The sequence below is a fragment of the Aptenodytes forsteri genome, unplaced genomic scaffold (assembly GCF_000699145.1).
Source record: "Aptenodytes forsteri isolate BGI_AS27 unplaced genomic scaffold, ASM69914v1 Scaffold659, whole genome shotgun sequence".
NCBI lineage: Eukaryota > Metazoa > Chordata > Aves > Sphenisciformes > Spheniscidae > Aptenodytes > Aptenodytes forsteri.
Window position 1 is genome coordinate 68,507 of NW_008795299.1, and position 21,800 is coordinate 90,306.

At 60.5% G+C, this 21,800-nt stretch overlaps 1 protein-coding gene across 2 annotated transcripts; it reads right to left on the reverse strand.

Moving 5' to 3' along the window:
• Positions 1-2,550: 2,550 nt before the first annotated feature.
• On the reverse strand, positions 2,551-21,782 carry ARAP3 (ArfGAP with RhoGAP domain, ankyrin repeat and PH domain 3). 2 transcript variants are annotated; one of them, XM_009279342.2, is made up of 34 exons: positions 21,560-21,782; positions 20,883-20,944; positions 20,476-20,549; positions 20,165-20,235; positions 15,447-15,716; positions 15,120-15,189; positions 14,167-14,287; positions 13,765-13,952; positions 12,757-12,863; positions 12,451-12,650; positions 12,211-12,296; positions 11,856-12,038; positions 11,473-11,635; positions 11,017-11,148; positions 10,790-10,943; positions 10,557-10,659; positions 10,121-10,319; positions 9,969-10,032; positions 9,487-9,650; positions 9,118-9,330; positions 8,850-8,955; positions 8,158-8,305; positions 7,896-7,964; positions 7,527-7,601; positions 7,291-7,405; positions 7,002-7,130; positions 6,666-6,799; positions 6,426-6,508; positions 5,893-5,928; positions 5,032-5,095; positions 4,783-4,920; positions 4,410-4,448; positions 3,625-3,699; positions 3,128-3,541 (listed from the first exon to the last, which is right to left on the reverse strand). In XM_009279342.2, exons 1-34 carry the CDS (start codon positions 21,706-21,708, stop codon positions 3,218-3,220), a joined length of 4,308 nt encoding a protein of 1,435 aa, XP_009277617.1. In that variant the 5' UTR covers positions 21,709-21,782; the 3' UTR covers positions 3,128-3,217. The 2 variants fall into 2 exon arrangements, with proteins under 2 accessions (XP_009277616.1, XP_009277617.1); XM_009279341.2 differs by having other exon boundaries at positions 2,551-3,699.
• Positions 21,783-21,800: the final 18 nt, after the last annotated feature.

The window sequence follows — 21,800 nt, forward strand, 5'->3', positions numbered from 1 at the left end:
TTCTTCTTCTTCTTCTTCTTCTTCTTCTTTTATTTTTATTTTATTTTTTATTTTATTTTTATTTCTTCTTCTTTTTATTTCAATTATCAAACTGTTTCTATCTCAATCCATGAATTTTCTCACTTTTACTCTTCCAAGTCTCTCCCCCATCCCACCGGGAGTGGGGAGAGTGAGCGAGCAGCTGTGTGGTGCTCAGTTGCCGGCTGAGGTTAAACCACGACACACTTGGAGGGGATAGCTGGGTGTCACAGTGAAAGCTCAGGGCACTGTTCTGCTGCCTTCCCTGGGTGTCCATGTTGAAAACCTAAGTGAAGACCTGAAACCCTGCCACCCCTTCCCATTCTGGCAATAAAAATCAGGTTACTGCTCTCGTAATCTGAATTTCCCCTGTTCCCTGCACGCGGAGAGGTGGCAGAGGGAAACCTGTTGGATGTAACTGGGGTCCCCCAGGGCCAGGCATCCTGGGAACCACCTGGATGGAGCTTTTGGAGCTGGGGGTGATGCACAGGGGAGCAGAGCCCAACTGCATTTTTTGAGTAAGCCAGAAAAGAGATGTGATTGGGAGTTGTTTGTGTGGTGTCCCGGGACCTTCCTGTTCTTTGGTTTTGTTCTGAGTGTGCAGTGAAAAGCCTCCAACCCCAAGAAGATGGGGAGGTGTGTGCAGCCCTGGATGTGGTGAAGGGTTGAGCCAGGGGGGCTGGCTGGGAGGAGGAGGAGGAGGCAGTAGCCCCGGTAGGACAACATCTCCCATACTGGCATGGGTGGCCACATCCTGACCCCGTCCTGGCGTTGGTTTCCCGTCTGCCCCTTCAATCCCGTTGGTTTGCGGGGGACCCATTGTGCTGGCCTCGGTAGGAAAAGGGATGTCAGCAGAGCTGCATGTCCCCGCAGCAGTGCGTGGGAGCAGAGCCCGTCTGGGCTGTGGGCAGGGCACCTTGCTGGGCTGGCATCGCCGTGGTGGTGGTGCAGGGTGAGCGGCGTGGACGGCACAGGATGTGGCATGGCTCCATGCGGTGAGGGCGGCAGGATGCTAAGGGCTCCCATGTCCCGAGCTCCGCCTGCCATAAGGGCAGGGAGATGCCAGGTCCTGCATTTGCTGGTGGTTCTGCAGGGAGGGGTGACAGCTCCTGCATAGTCCTGAGCGGGAAGGGGCAGTGGGAGGGGGCTCTTGGCCAAGCCTGATGCCTTGTGTCCTCCACAGTGCATGACAAAGGGTGAGTCTTGATCCCCCTCACTCCGCAAGAAGAAGCCACGTGCCCCAGTGCCTCTGTGGAAGCTTTTCTCAACGTCACCCTCACCACCCACCTCCTTCCTGTCCTCTATTCCTTGGTGCTGCTCGTGGGGTTGCCGGCCAACGCTCTGGGCTGCTGTGTCCTGGTGAACAACTTCAGGAGATATTCCAGCACCCTCTTCCTGCTCAACCTGGCCAGTATCGACCTGCTCTTTGTCCTCCTGCTGCCCTTCAAGATCTCCTACCACCTCTTGGGCAATCACTGGCTCTTTGGAGACTACCTGTGCCGTACCATGGTGGCCTTCTTCTATGGGAACATGTAGAGCTCCATCCTCTTCCTCACCTGCATTGGCCTGGAGAGCTACATCTCTGTGGTGCACCTGTTCCTGTGGAAGGGCTCCAGTTGGACGTGGGGTGAGGCGGGCGTCTGTGTGGGCATCTGGGTGGTGGTGGGGCTGGGCATGAGCCCTCTGTTTTTGCACCCCCAGACAAGTCATATCTCCAGCCTGAACATCACAATGTGCCATGATGGCCTAGGAAAGGATGAGCACGTGTTCTTCGTCTACTATTTTCTCTCCCTGGTGGGGCTGAGCTTTGGCTTGCCCTTCGTGCTCATGACCATCTTCTACAGCTGCATCCTGGTGCGGCTGCTGGCCAAGGGGAGACGCTATGGGCAGGTGGTGTGTGTCCTGGCCCTGGTCTTCATCCTCTGCTTCACTCCCAGCAATGTGCTGCTCTTCATCCACTACATGCTGGAGGCCACAGGGTGCCACAATGTCACCTATATCTGGTACACCCTGGTCCTGGTGCTTGGCACCTTCAACAACTACTTCAGTCCCTTCGTCTACTTCTATGTCTCCCAGGATTTTCGGGTCTGGGTCTGGGATGCAGGCTGCTGCTGCCCCGGGGGACTCAAAACCTTGGCGGGGAGGGCCTCGGAAAAGGCAGCCCTGCCCCTGAGGTCCAGCAAGCAGAGCCAGCTGTAGGCAGGGCTGAGGGGTGCCAGGCTGTGTCCCCCTGCCCTGGGGAGAGGGGATCCTGCAGCTTGGTGCCCGGCACAAAGGGCCGCACCATCCCAGGTTGGCAGCAGACTTGGGCAGAAAATCCCACCCTGGATCTGAGGTTCGCTGCGACTTTGCCCCAGTTTTGCAGTTCCTCCAATGCTGCCGGTGCTGGCCCCATCCCATGGGTCCCCCGACTGGGTGCCTGGCCCTGGCACCCCCAGCTCCCTGCCTGCCAGACCGCAGCATCCCTCACCGCTCCTCCTTCAGTAACCGAACCCTCCAGAGTACAAATAAATCTTTATTTCTCCCTGCTGGTGGAAGGAACAGGTATAAATACAGTAGCCAAGCAGGAGCTGTCCTCCATCGCCAGCACTACGTGCCGGGCACACATGGCCAGCCCTGCTTCTGTTGACCCCCCCCACCAAAATATGCCATGGTAGATGCAAGAAGGGAAGTGGGGAATGGCTTGGGTGTCCTGACCCTGCCTCACAGGCCCAGCGCTGGGGAAGGGACATCGTGCTGTGTTCGCCTGTGCTGGCAGGCACTGCATGCCCCCCTGCCTGACACCGTGCTGTGCTGCTGAAATATGCAGGCAGGCTTTTATTTTCCCTTTTACCTGCTTCCCTTGGCACTGGGCCTGATGGCAGACGTGCTACCCACGAGCGAGAGCATGTGGGGCAGCATCCCCAGCCCTCCCAAGAGGGGGTACCGCCCCTCAGCATCCCGGTCCCCACTAGTCTCCTAGTCCCCACCAGCCCCTACTCCCAGCCCAGCTCCGGGGTCAGGAGGAGGAGGAGGGCATGGGCTCCGTGGTGTGGGAGCGTGGAGTACCCATCGTCGCTGCCATCGGGCGTGACTTGACCCCCAGGTCGGTGGTTGCCCCTTTGGCACGGCAGGTCACGTCACCGGCTGGCCCGGCCCCGGTGGCTGGCCCTCATTCTTCCTGAGGATGACGCTGCTGAGCTCCTGGATGAGTTTGTTGTTAATGGGCGAGGGAGGCTGCATGTTCCTCTTCCTGGGGATCTCCAGGGAGGTCTCTGTGCTGGGACTGCTCCCCGGAGTGGCTGCCTGCTCCCAGTCCCTGGCCAGCACCAGGGAAGGCTCCATGTTCCTCTCCAGAGAGGCCGTTTTGGTGGGTCTGAGCCCCTGGGCTGAACCTCTGTCGCTCTCCAGGTTCAAGTCCCTTTCGAGGGACAGGGCTTTGGTGACGGAGGGACCTGCCACCCTCTGGGCCGGACTGGCAGGCAGCGAGGAGCGCAGTGCTGTGGCTGGGGGCTGCTCGGGGAATGGGGCCGGCATCTTGGACCTGTCCACGGGGGGCACGGCTGACAGGTCTGCCAGCAGCCCCCGCCCCAGCTCCAGCGTGGCCAGCTCAGGGAAGTTGCCCACCTCCTCGTAAACAGGATCGGCGTCTGCCTCCTTCTCCTGCTGCTCCTCCAGGGAGTCCTGGTGCATCTTCATGGGCTGGGGGAGGGCAGGGAGTCAGGGTGAGGGGCACTGTCTGCACCACTCAGCTGTACCCCTCCGTCCCCCTCACCTTGCCCTCCCTGCACTTGGGCACTGCCCAGCGAGCCTTGCCCCCTTGCCGTGGGGCTGATACCTGCAGGGGACCCACCCTCCATCAAGTCTCTTGGCTCAGACACTGTTGTCCTTTCTTCCCCCATCGATGATGGAGGGGGAGCATTTTGGTCCCTGCCGAGGCATGGTCCATGCCACCAGGCTGTGGCACCAGCCCAGCATCCCTTGGCAGAGGTCGTCTGGGGCAGGGAGGGCAGATGGGTGCCCATGCAGAGCACAAAGCCAGGCGAGGTGAGGTCCAGCCAGGTGGCCCCCGCAGAAATAACCTGATGGTGAGGAGGACCCAAACCTATTTTCTCGCATTTCTTATGTTGATCCCCTCTGGGCAACGCACACCCAACGGGAGAGGCTCTGGGAGCTGGGCTGGACTGTTGTGGTCTTGCTTGCACACACTGGGACCATTCAGGGACCCCCATCCCTGGGTATGGGACACACAGAGCAATGGGCACCCCCTGCTCTGCCACACAGCGTGGGCAGGATGGCCCGGACATGTCTCCGAGTGCAGGTGGGATGCTGCAGGCAAGCCCTTGCTGCCGTAGCCAGGAGGCACGGTGCAAAGCCAGCAATGGATGCGCTCCACATGTGTGGGTACTTACAAAGAACATGGACAAAGTCCTTCGCGTGTGCAGGCGGCGCTAGAAACAGAGGAGATGGGCAGAGGTAAGCACATGATAGCGCGGAGCAGGGTCACAGATGCCTCGGCAGGCAGAGGACAGGCAGTGGGGTGCAGTGCCCCATGTACCCTCACAGGGCCCTGCACGCATAGAGAGCTGCCACAGACATGAGCACAGCACGCAGCACGCACGCACCGCCGAGCACAGGGACACACAACCAAAGCATCCATCGGTGCTAGGCGGCGTGCAACCCGCCTCCGGGGCCCTGGGGTGGGCCCATGGTCTTGGGACAGGTGCATGGACCTGGGTGGGTGCAGGAGCACCCGTGGGCAGGGGTAGCTGTGGGGGCTTTTACCAGGGTCTGGTTGGCAGAGAGCATGGTGGCGTCGGTGCTGTCCCCGTGCAGGGGCACCAGCGGCATGGTGCCGAACTTCTGCTTGGCGAGGTCAGAGGAGGAGCGCCGGCGCATGATCACGGGGCGCAGGTCATCGTGCTGTGCACAAGGACAGGGCAGGGAGGGGTGTCATGCCGGGCTGCCCTGCCAGCCCACTCCCGTCCCAGCCCAGCCCAGCCCATCTGGGTGGCACAGCCAGCCTGCACCCACCTGAGCCTTGAGGATGCTGGTGGTCCAGTCCCACAGCTCAGCCTGCCCCGAACACACCAGGTACCTGCAGAGGAGTCAGCTGAGAAGCTTCCAGGGAGCAGGGCCAGTGGGGCCCACATCCCCTTGTCACCTTGCCTGTGAGCCCAGGGCTGTCAGGCACAACTACACCCAGTGGGGCTGCACCTCTGAAACTCTCTGCATGCCCAAATCGCTGCTTCAGGGCAAGGCGAGAGCTCGTCGGGCACCCATGAGGCACTTTGGCTCAGCTGTCTTGCTGCTCTTAGAAGAACATCTCGGCCCCATGTCGGGGGCAGGCGACGTGCTCAGCTGCTGCCCCAGCATCGGCAGCGTCAGGGAAATGTGGACAGGATCAGCAGGATGCACAGGTGTGCCTGGGCACCCAGCGGTGCCAGGGAGGCTGGGGCAGGGACCCCAGCTCAGGGCAGGGCGCAGAGTGCAGGAGCACCTGGTGTTGGGTGCATGGGGACACAGAGCAGCGCTGGATGAAGGCTGGCAGGCAGCACAGCCATGCAGGTGACGTACACCTGGGCAGGGTGGGCAGGTCCCTCTGGTGCCTGGTGCTGGGTGCTTGGAAGATGCGTCTCCCAGGGGTGCTGATGTGGATGGGGAGGTAGGAAGGGTGTGTGGTACGGAGATGGATTGCCCCTGGAGCCTGGCCCCCACCTTGTGCCAGGGAGCATGTGGCCCCACCACTCTGTCCCTTGAGTGCCCCAGACAGGCACCAGCTCTGCCCTGACCCCCAGGGCCCTGTAGCACTGCCCTGGCTGTCCCACTCCCACTAAAACTGGGGACAGATCTCAACATCCCCCCAGCCGCAGGATGGCAGGGGCAGATACTCACAGCTGCTGCTTGTCCAGGGTCAGTGTGAAACCCCACCTGGGGAAAGGAAGAGACAGGCTGGGGGGGGGGACCGCCAAGCTCACGGCTTTGGGTCCCGGTAGGGCTTGCCATGCTCCCAGCGGCTGGGTTCATGTGCCAGGTGCTGGGGGCAGAGACCAAGGGATGCATGCCCCAGGGCCATGGCCAGGGAAGGTCCCACTTACTGGGCTGGTGGCTTCAGCTTCTTCCTAATGCCCATGTAAACCTTGGCTGCATCCAGGGGCCACTCGCGCTCTGGCTTGGCACTCTGGGGAAGGAGATCCATTGGGTCAGCCCAGCTTGGTGCCAGCCTCTCTGCCAGGGGGACAGCCACCCGGGGTCCATGGGCAGTGGGGTGGGGGGCTGAGTTCGCCCCATGGGCCCAGGCTTGTCACGGCTTTGGGTCCCGGTAGGGCTTGCCATGCTCCCAGCGGCTGGGTTCATGTGCCAGGTGCTGGGGGCAGAGACCAAGGGATGCATGCCCCAGGGCCATGGCCAGGGAAGGTCCCACTTACTGGGCTGGTGGCTTCAGCTTCTTCCTAATGCCCATGTAAACCTTGGCTGCATCCAGGGGCCACTCGCGCTCTGGCTTGGCACTCTGGGGAAGGAGATCCATTGGGTCAGCCCAGCTTGGTGCCAGCCTCTCTGCCAGGAGGACAGCCACCACCATGCCACTGCTGTCCCCAGGCTCCCCCTCCCCGCCTCTCCTCCCGCCCTTGGGGCGCAGGTCCATCCCTGCAGCATCTCCTGGGTACCCTCTTCTCCTTGAGCAGCAGCAGCCTCCGGTCCCGGATGACGAAGTAGCGCTCCTGAAACTTGTTCCCCAGCAGCTTGGGGGGCTCCTCGCGGCATTTCAGCAACCCACACTTGGGGGTCTCACGCTTGACGCCTGCCCAGTGAGGGGAGACAGGGGTCAGGGGGGCTGGGAGCATGTGAGGGTGGCTGGGGTTTTGCAGGGGGATCCCACTGTGGGTCTCAGGGTTGTGCCCCTGATGGCTGCAGGGCGGTGGCCAGGGCAAGGGGAAGCTCAGGCAGAGCTGTCCCCCTCTGGGGACACACCTAGGGGCTGGGACCCTTTGTGATTGCCTTACCTGTGAAGAGACAGCTGCCCTCACCGATGGGGATCTTCCTCACCAGCAGGTATGCGGAGCTGGGCTCCGGGAGCTTGCACCACTGCAAAGCTTGCTCCAGCACCTTCTCCTTGGGGTGCAGGGGCCGTTCTGGGGAGGCAGAGAGACTCTCACCACTGTGTCCCCTTCCCTGTGCCAGTCCCCATCCCCCCTGCCACCAGCAGCAAGCCACCCCCTGTACCCCACACTTCCTCCTCACCAGCCCGGCCGTGCCGACAGCATCCCCCTGTGCCATCCCCACCATGCTCACCCAGCTCCCCATTCTCCAGGGCCTCAAAGGTCAGCCAGATGTCCAGGCTGGCCGCCACATTGCGCATCTCCAGCACCTGGTTGGTGAGCTCCTCCGCTGTCATTGTGGGGGACACCTGGGGCCAGACACACGGGGAGCTGCGGTCAGTGGTGGCAGGATGGGTGCCAGGGACAGGCTGCGCCAGGAGCCTGCATCCCTCCTCCCTTCCTCCGGCATGGCCCTCTTTTGGGACTCACCTTCAGGGTGACGCAGCAGTCGGGCACCTTCTGCTCCAGGTAAACCTCGATGATGAGGTCCCCTGCCTGTGAGAGCTGGGGGAAGAGCGGGTGGCATTAGTGTCATGCCAGCATGGGTGCTGTGCACATCCCCTCTCCCCAGGGGCTGGCAATGGTGTCCCGGGGAGCTGGGGCTGCTTCTCCCCTGGGCAGGAGCCTCAAGATGATGGGCGAAGGGGAGACAAGTGGTGGGAAAGTTCTTCCCCAAATATCTGGTGTGGGACAGCGGGGACCCAGGGTGGGCAGCTGGGAGTGCCCCCATCTTCCAGGCAGTCCCACCAGCCCGGGGGTCCCTGGCATGATGGGGGCCAGCAAACAGATCCCTAGTACCTGGGTGTCCTTCCAGGTGGTGATCAGACTGTTCTCCAGATCCATCTGGGATACCTGGTCCTCATCAATCTGCCGGAGGAAGGGCACACGGGGTGAGAAGGGAGACACATGGAGTCAATGTGGAGTGGGATATGGCTTGAGGACACATGGCCAGGATGGAGGGATGCAGGGGGAGGCAGAGGTGGGCAGTGTGGGGGGATACAAGGGGAGACAGGCAGAGCCAGCATGGAGCGGGCTGGCAATGCCCCTGCAGGGAGCTTACGTTGAAGATGCTGACATAGTTGTCAATGAGGTCTTCCATCACCTTGACCTCATGCTCCCCTTTGCCATCGGTCTGGAAGAGGCTGGGTGCGAAGAGCAGTGACAGGTTCTTGGTGCTCATCTGGTTGAGGTCTGCACATTTCTGCACCCTGAGACAAGGAGGACAGAGGTGTGGGGCTGGTCCCACTTTGGATGGGGTTTCAGCCCCAGCCACCCTCCTCTGCCTCATACAAACTCTCCTGAAAAACAGCCCATTTTTCCCCTGCTCCCCAGCTCCCCAGCCGTGGGAACTTCAAGCCAGGCAGTTCCTGTTTCCAGGACTTCCAGATGCCACCAAACCAGACAACAACCCCACCTCATATGCTGAGTCGGGGATGGGAATTTGTTTTTTCCCTCTTTTTTGGGCACTGGGTGAAGTTTATGTCCTGCAGGGGGGTGTCCCCTATTCCCAAACTTCCTGTCACTCTCCTTTGTTGCAGGATGACTTTGGGAACGTTTGAGGTGTCCCAGAGCAGCATCCTCCAGCACACCCCAGCACCAGCTGGGGGGCTGGTGGGGCAGGGCATGGGCGCTGGGCTATTCCTGGCTCACAGGGATGGGAGCCAGCATTCCCTGGGCAGCGGGGAGACCCCACACTGCTGGCTGGCCTTGGGGACCCTGGCTGGGGGAGTGGCGAGGAGGTGGCCCACTGACCGGTAGAGGTGCCCGATCAGCGCAGCCAGAGTCTTGTGGTTGAGGCGAGGCAGGCGATGAATGAGCTCCTTGTACCGCTCCAGGCGCTGGGGCTTCGAGGAGATTTCTGGAGGGAGGAAAATGAGCTGTGGACCATTGCTGAGTCTGGTGGACACAGAGCTGATGTGGCACTAGGGCTGGTACCAGGACCCTGTCCTGAGGGACACCAGCCCCGGGGGTCCCTGGCAGGCAGCCCAGCGTGGGAGCAGGGGTTGGGTGAAGGAGGTACCTGCAGCCTCCTTCCACTGTGGGTGCAGCTCCAGGGTGAAGACAGGGTCCTCGAGCTCACGGAAGAACCTCTTCAGCACGTCAGTGACGTCCTCGATGAAGTTGTCGTTGATGCGCAGCTTGACATTGCGGGCATCCCGCCGAAACTCCTCCATCAGTACCTTGATTCGGGACTTGGCTCCGTTCTTGCGGTAAATCCCCTCATGCCGCAGCCCTGGGGCAGTGACATAGGGTCATGGGGACCCAATCCGGCCCAGAGGGTCCCCAATGGGGCTGGTGTCCTGAGAGCAGTGCCTCTTGCCCGGACCCCTCGGCTGCCCCATATGTGCCAGAGGATGCTCTGGCTGTGCCGCTGCCATGCGGGGCTCACCGTACTGCGTGATGAAGGCGATGCAGCTGTCCACGATGATGGGGATGTCCCCCCGGCTCAGCTGCTGGTCCCGCAGTGCATTACCCCGGCCCCCCGCTGATGCCTGGATATCAGCGTACCATGCCACTGAGTCTGCCCGCGACAAGCCCTGCAGGTAAAATGTCCTGAGAACGACAAGGGCAGAGAAGAGGGAATGAAGGTTGCCAGGGGGGGTGGGTTAACCCCTCCTGCCCATAGACACAGCCTGGCTCTGGGACAGGGAGCAAGGCACAGCCAGGCTGAGCCGAGGGACATCCTATCCTGATGAGAGACCCCCTGCTGGGGTGATGTCTGTAAGCCCCTTGGCCACAGCCCTGCTGTCCCAGTAGCATCCCCACTGTGGGTTTGGGATCAGCATTGACCCACGCATGAGCGCCATTGCCCCAGGCAGCCTGCTGAGGTTGCTTGGCTCATTCCCCATCATCCCCGCAGCCAGGACTCACCTCCCCATCTCCACCAGGATCAGCAGCTCCTTCTTCTCTGGGGTGTCTGTGGGGGGAACCAGACCTGTATTGGGGTGAGAAGTAGAGGGGTCAGAGCCATGCACGGCCACCCATCACACGGTGCCTGACCCAGGCTGCAGCACAGCACTCACTGAGTTCCTGCAGCCGCCGGAGGTTGATGCTGTCCTCAGCCCCGTCATCCTCGGCAGGGCAGATGAAGAGGTGGGCTTTCTGCAGGATGAAGAAGGCCTGCTGCCACCGCTCGGGGTTGAGCATGCACTTGTAGCGCAGCTGGCCCACACGCTGGAACTCATAGCCCAGCAGGCAGTGACAGCTCACAGGCGTGAACCACTGTGGGACAGAGCAAGAGATGAGCCGGGTAAAGACAGGGCTCAGCCCTCGAGCGCAGACCCCCATGAGGATGGGGGCAGGTTGCCGGGGAGGATGGGAGCCCCTGCAAAGGGAAGGAGGGTGCTTGCCACAGAGGATGAAGAGCATATGGAGCTGGGAGGAATCACAACAGGGAAGCAGGGACAGAGCCCAGGGACCCACCAGTGGCACGGAGTGCTCGGGCTGGGGCTGGCTCACCTTGCCGATGGCGCTGGCCCAGGCTTGCAGCATCTCGGGCCTGTCGGTGCCCAGCTGCTGCACTTTTTCCCCAGTGAGGAAGAGCTCGAGGATGAAGCGAAACCTGCAGAGGATGAACCAACCCATCAGGGCAGTCCTCCACACTGAACCTGCACCCAGAGCCAGACCAGACCACTGCACCAATAGGGAGCAATGCCCGTCCTTGCCCTCTGTGGGGGCACGGCTGGGGGTACCTTTCGGTAGGGCTGGGGCTGGCGAGCACCTGGGCTCTGCTCACGCCCAGGGAGATGAGGTCCCCACTCTCGATGTGGCCCAGGGGCTCGGTGCATTTCTCCATCTCGAAGAAGAGCAGGGCTTTCTCCAGGGAGCACCATGTGCGCTGGAAGTCTGTGGGACCGGGTGATCAGCGGCACTGGGATGGGCACCCCACCGGCTGCCCTCCCTCACTCCCCACACTTACCCTCTTTGCTCTTCTTGGCACCCGGGAGCTTGAGGGGGGCCATGGCCCGGTACAGGTACCCGCTGAGTGTCACTGGCTGCGTGATCTCATTGTAGACACCCTCCAGACCCAGTTCCCGTGGGTGGGGGCTCCCTGTGGGGAACGGTGCTGAGAGCGGGACAGGAGAAGGCACCCACCAAAGCACAGGTACCAGCAGGGCAGGGAGACCCCACTCATGCAGGTGTAGGCAAGGGGGTGTGTCAGGCACGGGGTTCCCTGAAAAGGGACTCCAGAGGAACCCGCTGCCTTGCCCCATCCCAAAAGAGGAGTGCACTGGGGCAAGTGGGTCCTCCAGAGAGCCACAGCGCCTGATGCCCTGGCTGTCCGCAGCCTTGGGCCATACTGTGGGGGGCAGGGGCAGTGGCAGGGAGGAAGCTCCCCCATCACAGCCAGATGGGGCTCGAGGGTCGTCCTTACCTGAATGGTTCCTGGGCCTTTTGCTCCCTGGTCCCCACCAAAGGTCGGCCCCAGGGGCCACCTCGCAGGCAGTGGGGTCAGCTGCCAGCCCAGCCTCTGAGGATGAGAAGAACTGCAGAATGGTCTTCAGCAGGGCTGGTCCTGCCACTGCAGCACACAGTGCCTGGGATGAGACAGGAGCCTTTAGGGACCACGTCCTGGCTCATGGAGACCCCCAGCCCGCTGCCAGGGGTGCTTGAAGGCAGGCAAAGTGGGACATGACCTCCCACCCAAGCTGCCTGGCACAGGGGTGCAGGCGGACACAGTGTTGGCATCTCAGACCCAGAGCTCTGGGGTCGTTTCCAGGTCCCAGCATCCTGCCTGCACCCCGAGGTGGGCCCTACCTGGAGCACATCCTCCTGAGTGGCGTAGTGGGGATGGGGCAGGCGGTACCGACCCTCTCGGTACTTGCGGGAGATGAAGTCCCGTCTCTGCTCGGCACTGGCATCTGGGTAGAGGGCCTCGGCGGCGGGGAGATGAGCGGCCCAAAACCGGTTGGCTCGGTCATTTCCCAGCATGATGAAGAGCTGCAGGAGAGTCTCACAGTCATGGCGAGCACCAGGGCCAGCCAGGAGGAGCAGGATGCCTGGCATCCCTGCATCCCAGGGGAGACTGTGGGGCTGCTGCCCTGCCCAGGGAAGCAGCCTGTCCCCTGAACATGCCGTGCCAGCCCCAGTGCCCTGCACTGAGTGCCTCTACCTGTACGATTTCATTGGACCAGACACTGGTGTCAAGCTTCAGACTTTGCACCTTGGAAATGTTGGAGCCCAGGCTGCGGTGCTGCCCTGCGGGGAGCAGGAGAGTGAGCATCCCTTGATCCTGCCAGGGGAACCGGCACCCAAGTTGCACTCATACCCCCAGCCAGCACCCTGCCTGCCCAGGCATGCTCAGCCCACACCCGCCGGGACCCCCATGTGCCCCCCAGGGAGATGTACTGGCCTGCACACTGCTTGCAGATGACCACGCACAGGTTGATGGATGCCCAGTCGGGACTCTGAGCCCAGCAGTCTGCACAGTGTTTGTTGGCTTTGTTGGACCAGATCTTCTCTGCCACCTCATAGTCATAGAGCATCTCTGCTATGGCCTCCTGCAGGGCCTCCATCCACTCCCGCTTCTCCCGCTCCGACTCCGCCACGAAGCTATGAGCACCAGCATAGCCAAAAGTCAGGGGCCTGGAGCAACAGCACCTGAGTCCAGCACCCGGCTGCTTCCCCCCACCTCGTCCCACCTGGACGCCTGGGATACCTGAATATTTTGAAGGGGGTGATGAGCTCGAAGCTGCGGTTCTTGGCTTCGCGGATGGTGGAGCCGCGCATCTCGATCAAGCAGATGCCAATGCCCATTTTAAAGAACTGCAATTCAGAGTGACACTGGTGTTGGGTCTGCAGCACTGCAGCTGCGGTGGATACACCACTCCGGACATACCCGTGATGATGGGGCTGGAGCCAGAGAGCTGTGCCTCATACCCTCACTCCCATCACTGCACTGTTTGGACCAGTCAGACCTGCTACCCTACCACATCTCTCAGCCATCCCATGTGGGCTGACATAAAGCATTCAGCAAATATGTTATGCCTTAAAATGAAAGGCAAGTTCTGCCCACTGCCCCCGAAACCCGGCCATTCAAAACCCTCTGTTTTGGGCATTTGAGTCCACACTGAGTCAGGCACACTCATAAAGCAAGTATCAACTCGAGCAAAACCCACAGAGGTTTGATGCTGCTTAGTGCACGCCAGGCAAACTGGAAATGAGGTGACTGTAAAAAAACCAGGAGTGCCAAGTAAATTCAGCAGGCAGGAGGTGGGGATTTCCATGGGCAGCGGGCAGGGTGCGATGGGTGGGCAGAGACCCGCTGCCTCCTATGGGGCAAGCCCACGTTGCAGCAGGTATGTTTGCTGGTAATTTTGTGGTCATTGATCCACCTGTCCTGTGATGGATTGGGATGCTTTGGTGCGACTAAGACCTAAGTGCCAGGCAGAGAGGAAGATAATTTGGTGATAGCGAGGAGATTGGGAAGGGGGTCCACTCTTGGCAGCCCTGCATCTCCAAGCCCGGGCTCCCACTACAGCTGCCCTGTGCAGGATCTCCAGCTTCCCGCTCCACCGTTCCCTTTCTCCTGCCCGTCCTTTTCCTCTCTACTCTCCCTTTGGCACCAACCCTGGCTAAGCGCCCTCCACCCCTCCATCGCTCTCACCCCTGTCCACCATTGCCACAGCCTGCTGTTGCCAGCGGGGTGTCTGGTCTGGCCACAAACCTGCTCGCTCTTGTACAGCCACATCTCAGGCAGGCTCAGGGCTGCGAACACCTTGGACTTCTGGCCCTTCAGCTCCAGGGTGCCTGACTTCTGACAGTGAGAGGTGTTGGCAGGCCGGGGTCGGGACCCCACCAGGTGCTGGTCCATCACCTTCTTCTGCAGCGTGGAGCACCACTCATTCCTCTGGGCTGGGGACCAGGCATGAGGGAGAGGGTCTGAGCCCTTCCCCCTGGCATGGAGCAGAGCACCCGGCAGGTGTGGCAGGGGAGAGGTCCCCTTGCTCATCATGGCCGGATGTTTTGGGGATGGGGTGAGAGCTGCCCCCGGGATGCTCTGGCTGGAGGAGATAGGCAGGGACGGTTCCTTGGGGGCTGGTGGGCCCTAGCCCAGGTCTTCGCTTACCCTCGTTCTCAGCGCGGAAGACGAAGATCCTGTGGCTGGTGAAGACCTGGAACTTGTTGTCCTTGGTGGAGCGAGCCATCTCGATCACGGACAGCGGGATCACCCCCTTGGGGTAGGGCTCCTGGAACGAGCCCCAGGCAGGGTTACCCCCCTTTGCCCTTCCTGCAGGGCACCTCCATAACCCAGCCACCCCAGCACCTGCCTTGCCGGGCACGCTGGCACTGTAACAATAGGGGTAAGGGGATGTGGCAGGGATGCCTGCCAGCTCCTGCAATAGTGGCTGCTCCGGGGCCATGCATGGTGCCTGTTTCTGCGTGGGTGCCACTGACGTGGGGCCAGCCCGGCTGGCTGTGCTGTGGGACTGGGGCAGCAGTGCCTGTCACCCCAGCTGTGGCAGCCACCAGGCCCCTGCAGTAGGCGTAACAGGGCCGTGCAGAGCCCCCACAGAAGGACGATCGGATGTGGGACAGGAAAGGGTTGTTGACTCATCCCACGCACCTAACCCACAGTGCCAGTGCCCACAGTGAGAAAAGCTCCTCCATGCAGCACATGTTCCACATCCCCCAGGTGCTCAGCTGGGTGCTGCCTCATAGCACAGCCCAGGGGACACCAGCAGCCGGGCAGGAGCTGAGGATTCAGGTGGGGATGTGTCCATGGCTGGGACCCAGAGATTCCCCCATTTGCGGTCTGCCCCAGGGTTTGTGAGTCAGCAGGACCCCCCTTGCCTGCTCCTGTTGCTACCCTGGGCTTCCTATGGCATGAGGTTATGTTCAGAGCCCCCCAGGCACAGGGGCCACAGCTGCTTCACCCTGGTGATGGTAAAGCAGTGTCGGCTCCTTACAGAAGGACAAGGGGAGGCAAAGGGGATATGGCAGCTCACGTGGTGTCAAGGCACCCTGCTTAAGCGACATGGTGCAGCTTCCTCACCCTGCCCACATCCTGCCCCTTCGTACCTTCTCACTGCTGAAGTACATCAGGTTCTTCCCATCGAAACGGACATAGCGCCTCTGGAAGACATAGTTCCTGTTGGGATGGCAGAAAAATGGGGCTGTTGGGAAAGGGACGATCCCCCCAAGGACCCCACATCTCCTCACAGACCCCCCCTTCCTCCAAGGATGGCTGCACAGAGACCCTTGCAGCACAGCTAGGGAACCCAAGAGGGTCCTCTTCCTGTGGGGAGGTCAGGCTGCTCCAGTAGCATGGTGATCAGTGTGCCCACCTCACCAGCCTTGTCCAAGGGGGTTTTACCCATGGGAACTGTCCCATGGGTGGGCACGTACCCCTGTGGGGAGAGCTTGTCCAGCCAGCCACTGAGCATGGTGGGTCGGGGCTCGGAGAGCGACGTGAAGCTGGCATAAGGGGAGATGGTGAGGTCATCCAGGACCTCGTCTGGGTAGAGATGGGCTGGCAGGCTGAACGGGGTGCCCTCAGCCCGTGGTGCCTCCACAGTGGAGTACCCCTCTGTGTCATTCTGGACGATGCGGTCAATGAGCCGGGACCGGGTCTCCTCATCCTCGCTCCTTCCCTCGCTGCTGCACTCGCTGCTTGTCCTGTGAGAAATGGGGCTGTGAGGGAGCCTGGCTGCGGCAGCACGGCTACTCATTGTGCAGGGTCCCAGTCAATGCCACCCCATTTGGAGATGTCTTGCACTGCTCCTGGCCTCATCCTGAGTTTCTCGGGGCACTCAGTGACATGGGTGTTTGCATCTCCATGAGCAGGGTGGGACAAGGGCTCAGTGCTCATGAGCCCCGTGGCCACCAGCAGCCCGAGGCTCAGCTAGTCCTACATGATGGCAAGGCTGGGGGTAGCTGGCAAAATGGGCTTCCCCACCTTGGGTAATACTGCACAGGCCATCATGCATCTCCAAACCCCTGGCATCACCTCCTTCCCCTCTTCACACCACAGGCAGCAAACCGAAGCCAGGCAGCTCCCCAGTCCCACATCCTGCTCCCTGCTCTACACCTCCTCACCAGGGGTCTCAGCCTACCCTCTCCTTCTACCCCTCCAGTGTTCATGGCACCGGGAAGGTCCTTGTGCCACAACACCCTCCAACCTGCTCTTGTGTCCAGCCAAAATGTTTTGCAAAGGGATCGGGATTGACAGATGGGCCGGTGGAGCTCCTGCATCCATCTTCTTTTCTTGGGAAGCCATGCTAAAACCCCCAGCCAGGCCTGGTGAGGCTATCCAGCCGTAACAATAAAAGGAAATTATAAAAATAAACTGCTAAGCCTGCCCCTTCCCCTCAGCCCTCTCAGCCAGACATTTTTCTTTCCCGAAAAGGAAATGTGCTGGAAAATGTCTGACGGTCCCAGGAGCTCACAGGAGAGCTGCCCAGGTGCAACAGTGATGGGCAGGAAGAGGGTCATGGCAGCTGGGACACCCCAGCACCAGCAGGAGAGCACCCATGTCACTGGTTCGCTCATGGCATCCAGTGCCAGGATGAAGAAAAGGCCCCAAGAAAGGCAACGAGGATGGTCCAAGCCCTGTCACAGCTTCTGTCTGAGGAGCACCTGAGCAAGCTGGGCATCTCCAATGGGGAAAGGGTGAGTGATGGGGGCAGGTTTCTGAAGTCATGAGCAGCATGAGGAGGGCAGAAAGGCATCTCCTGGCCACCACTGCTTCAGTCACAGGAGCTGGGTGACATCAGATAAAGCCAGCAGAAGCAAGGTGCAGAACCACATGGGAAAGGAGCGGCTGACCCGTGGGACTGCTCACCATGGGATGTTGTAGAAGGAGAAATTTATGGAGGAAAAACCCACTGGGAGGTACTGAATATGAGAAACCACCTCCAGCACAAGTCCATGTGCTAGAAATGCTTTTGGACCAGGAGAAGGACCCCAAACACCTCCCCTCATCATAAATTCTCCAAACACCTGGTTTTGAGCACTGCCTCATTGTAGGAGCGGAGGCAGTGCATGGACCTGTGCTTTGACCCTGGACATCTTATGAGGCCATCAGACATCAGATGTCTCTGAACCATGTGGGACAGAAGCAAGACCTGAAGTCTGCCTGGGAGGATGTTGGGCTGAAGCCACGCAGGCTATGGGTCGGCTCTGGAGAAGTGGGATGGTATATGGGGCTGAGGAGGTGGGTGGAGAAGGAAAATGACCTGTTTGGCTCCAGTGTCTGCAAGAAAGACAAGAAATGGCCATGGACGGATTGGAGGCTCAGAGCACAAGGGAAATTGCTATTTAATTAGCATAACAGAGCCTTGGCAGGGCGATTCATGTGGCTGGAGTCCCAGCCTGGCGTCCAGCTTCTTCAGGAGGGACTGGCCAGGGAGCAGGGTGGCTGAAGGACTCTGTACGTTGTAGGTGGACATCATCCTTGAGTGCCAGAGCCAAGTGGGAGACAGACCTGCTGAATGGGTCAAGGCAAGAGGAAAAGGGGAAAAATCCATGACAGCCCCTTCCTGAGCAATGCTTTACAGCCACTGAAACCACGAAGAGCTGGAGGACAAGCAGCATCTGGCAGGGACAAGCAAAGCCCACAGCCCAGCCGGAGTGGGGTCCCTCAGCATTCCAGGAGCACGCCAAGACCCAGGCCAACTCTCAGCTCTTCCCTTGAGGACAGGGTTGGTGGAGGAAGCCTCCAAGCAACAAGTCTGCAAAGGCCAAGTCATCTCCCTTTTCAGCTGGTGTCAGGCAGTGAAGACAACCAACCTTAGGGCCAAATGAGTCCCCAGGGCAAGGAGAGGGTATTTCCAGGTCAGCTGAGCCTGGAGGGTGATGCTTGAGGTGCAGGCAGTCTCACCCTGTCAGTGCTCACATGGGAGAAATGGTGGAGGATGAAGGATGGGTGATGGAAGAAAGGAATCTGCTGGTGGTGAGGGGACCAAGGAGCTGCTGATGGATCTGGTTACTTCAACTGGGGGTCATGGGTCAGACAATCAACCTGTGAGTGAGCACCTGGAGGTAGGTAGGGAGATAAGGAATAAGCTGTCAAGGACACACCATTCCCAGTGTTTCTTTTCCTGCAGGGAAGATGCCTTGAGGTGTGGGGAGAAGCAGTCCAGGTAGGTATCTGCCTGAGGATCATCTCATCGAGGGTCTTGATGCAAACCAGGGCAGGATCCACCATCCTCACCAAGATGCCTGACAAGTCGCTGTCTGACCCAGTCCCCTGAGCTCCATGGGGTGACACGGGCACTGCTGTGTCACCATCTCTCTCCTGCTGAGACTGATGTCTGAAGTAGGGCAGATGCTGTCCTCCGCACCAACGTTTCATGGGGCTGAGCATCACCAGCTTGGATGAAGGTGTCTAGCGTCAGAGTGGGCAAATCCCACCCTACGCTCCAGGCTCTGCTGGACCCTCAGAGACCCCCACTCCCAGTTTTAAGGGGAATTTTGCATTCCTCTTCCTCTTTGCTGAGGATATCTCATTGCTGGCCGAGGTAGCTCTGCCTGTCTCTAACACTGACACTCACTGCCCAGAGCCCAAGCCAGAGACCAGTGTGGTCCAGACGAAACTCCCCCAGAACAGAGCGAGAGGAGTTATCTCAGGTAGGAGGAAGATATTGTGCCAAAGGGGTGGGAGGGCCTCTCTGAAGTTTGGCGGTGGGAAATATTTCTCATAATGAGTGGGTTGGTGGGCTGCAGGAGATGCTCGCGTTGTCCCCAGTGACCAGATGCCACTCAGCAGGATGAGGAACTGGCTGAACTGGAGAAACACCAGACAATGTGGAGGAGACCAGACAAAGAGGAGGATCAGGAGGTCCCACAGAGGCAGGGGCCAGGGCTGGCTGGCAGCAGCTCAGCAGCTGAGCAGGAGCCCATAGCTCTGCTCCAGTGGGGTTGGTCTGGGGAGGAAAGCATTGGAGCAGCTGGCCGAGGGGGTCCATGGGCACAATGCAAAAGATCTTCAAAGGCTTTTCTGTCTCTTGTTCAACCCCCCCACCTCAACCACCTTAATGCTCAGGCTGGGAGAAAAAAAACTGTGAACCGCTGCCTCTGACACTCTGCTGATGGTTGCATCCTGTCTCTTCTCAGCAAGACCAAGCTGCAAAGTCCCTGGTGGGTCCAGGGCTACAAGTGCCTGGCTGATGCCCTTGGGATGCTCTGGATCCCAGCACCCTGGAAGCCGCTGGATGGAGACTGTGACCCACGGGCCAGCATCCAGCCCCACTCTGAACTGCTGGTTCAGATGGTCCATGGCAGATTTCAGTATTTCTGTTTACAAAACTCCTGTTCCCAGGTATTTGCAGTTCCCCACCCATGGCCTGTGTTGGCTCTCATCTGGCTGACTGTGACACTGGATCATCTGCAGTGACTCGCATCCAGAGCAGGAGATGGGCTGGACCGACCAACACTGCAGCCAGAAAGGCAGGGGCATGGGAACGCACTGGCCGGCAAGGCCATGGGCAGAGATGAAGGACACAGAGCTGCAGCTCGCCTCCTCCTCTCTAAGCAACACAGGAAAAGGAACCCTCCCCGTCCAAAATGGGAAGAGCAGCTTTCCTTCCTCTTTCTGAGATGCTATCAGGAGTTATGGAAAGTACATTTCAAAAGCATTTTAAAGGTGCCCCTCACAATTTCACTGTCCACCACAGCGTGACAGATTGGCAAATGCTGATCTGATGATGCTGGAGCCTTTGGAGGTCACACATGCCTTCACCTGGAGCTCGGAGCCATCACATTTCTGAGCAATCCCTGTCCCCTGTGGTGTTTCCCTGCTCCCAGCGGCCAAATCCACACTCCGCCTGGTGTGCAGATGCCCGGTGCCACTGGCACTGCCCCAGTTGTGCACCCAGAGCATCTGTTGGCAAGCACTGTCCCCCCGAGGGCCACCCACCAGCAGGGCTCCTTCTCATTTCTGATCCCATCGGTTCTTCTTGAGACTGCTGACCAGATCCCATACGCTCCTGATCACCTCTACGGTGGGGGAAAAGCCCCCACCACCTCTCAGGCTGTCCCCAGGGGTGTCCCCTGTCCCCCTGGCATGCAAACCCCAGACCACGAGCCCAGACCAGCCCCTGCAGCCCAGAGGAGGTGACGCCTACCTGCACGCTTCTCGCTCCGGGTCCAGCTCAGACACTGCCTCGTAGCTCTGATCAGAGGAGATGCCAACACCCTGGGAGGAGAGGTTGGTCACATCTCCTCTCCCCTCTGCCCTCTCCCATCCCAGACCTCCTCAACCTGTCTGGTCCACTGCGCGGGGGGCTCAGCCTGTGACCCCCGCCCCAGCAGTGATGTTCAGCCAGGCACTGCTGGGCACCACGGTCTCACCCACTGCAGCTCCCTACTTTGCAGCAGCTGGTGGGATGCAGAGTGACAGCAGGGGACAGCCACCATCCCCACAGTCTCCTCTCACCTTCTGCTCATGGGATGGGGCTACGTGCCCAAAGATGGTCTCACTGTAGGGGCTGATGGGCTGCTCGCCGACCACTGTGGGCAGAGACATGGGAAGAAAAGTCAGTCAGCGGTGCTTGCTGCAGGGCAGCGACCATCCAGGACTGCCAACCTTGGAGGGGGATCCCCCCACCGAGCCCACCACAGCGTTCTCCAATATCCAGGGCATCTGGCACAACAGAGATGTCAGCCCAAATATGTCTGGGGCTGGGCTCTGCCTTGGCCCGGGGCCACCCTGGTCCCTGAGCGAGGCAGGAGCATGGGGCAGGACCTGAGGGAAAGGCAGGGTGTGTAGGTGTCCCCCTCACCCCCCTTCCCTGGGGACACTGGGAGGTCCCCGCTGTGCACTGGTGCCCTGGGGGCTCTCACCTGGCTTGCTGATGGGTCTCTGCAGGATGGGGGGCAGGCCCCCGCTGGGCCAGCCGGGACTGCTGGAAAACAGGAGAGGGATTACTGCAGCTGTGGCCAGGATGGGGTGGGAGCCTGCGAGGTTTTTCCACCTTGTTTTCCCATCTGGCTTACATGGGCTGGAGGCTGCGCCTGACCAGGGCAGAGCTCGGCTTTGTCCCCCAGGATATGCAGCATCCCCTCCCTGCTTCCAGCGCCCTCCTTGCTCCCTTCTCCTCTGTACCCTGGGACCTGCTGGGCTGTGTCTCCTGAGGCTGCCAGGCATTTTCCATCCCAGCTCACCCCCCTCTAACATCTCCCGCCTTGCTCCCAGCATAAGCCAGCCCCAGACCCCTCACTCAGCCACCCCCTCACCATGCCAGGGAGCCCCAGCTTCTCCCCCCAGCCAGAATGAGCCATCCGGGGGCCCAGGGCCATCCTGTCAGCTCAGAGGGATCCCAGCTGCCCTGCAGGACTGCTCCATGCAGAGCCTGGGGAAGGCATGGGGAGGGTGGTGAAAGAGGCTTTGTCAGCACCCGGAGGCAGGCAGGGCCAGGCTGGGGATGGGGTCCCGGGGGTGGGGGGCTCTCTGGATCCTCGGCTCTGGCTGCTCTACACCCTTCCTCCACTCCCTGGGGTGAGGGAAAGCATCTGCTTACTCAGGCTTGTCGTCCGGCTGGGTCAGCTCCTGTGGGGACAGAGCCGGGAGCTGAGTGAGAGCTTGACCTTGGGGACCATCCTCCTCTCCTGAGTCCTCAGCGGGTGCTGACAGGGGCTCGAGTCCTTCATAGATGATGTTGGACACCATCTCCAGCCTGCCCTGCTCTGAGCCTGGCTGTGAGGCTGCCCTGGGGCACGGTGAAAGATCTCTCCTGGCTGGGGCGGCTGCGGCGGGCGGGG

What these genes read in the sequence shown, in the direction of transcription:
- ARAP3 (XM_009279341.2), bottom strand. Translation starts at nt 21,708, where the DNA reads ATGGTGTCCAACATCATCTATGAAGGACTCGAGCCCCTGTCAGCACCC. An exon ending in GGGCAGCTGTCTCTTCACAG is followed by an intron (nt 6,800 to 7,001) that starts GTAAGGCAATCA and finishes CTCACTGGGCAG; the next exon opens with GCGTCAAGCGTGAGACCCCC. An exon ending in TCTCTGCCAACCAGACCCTG is followed by an intron (nt 4,449 to 4,782) that starts GTAAAAGCCCCC and finishes CTCTGTTTCTAG; the next exon opens with CGCCGCCTGCACACGCGAAG.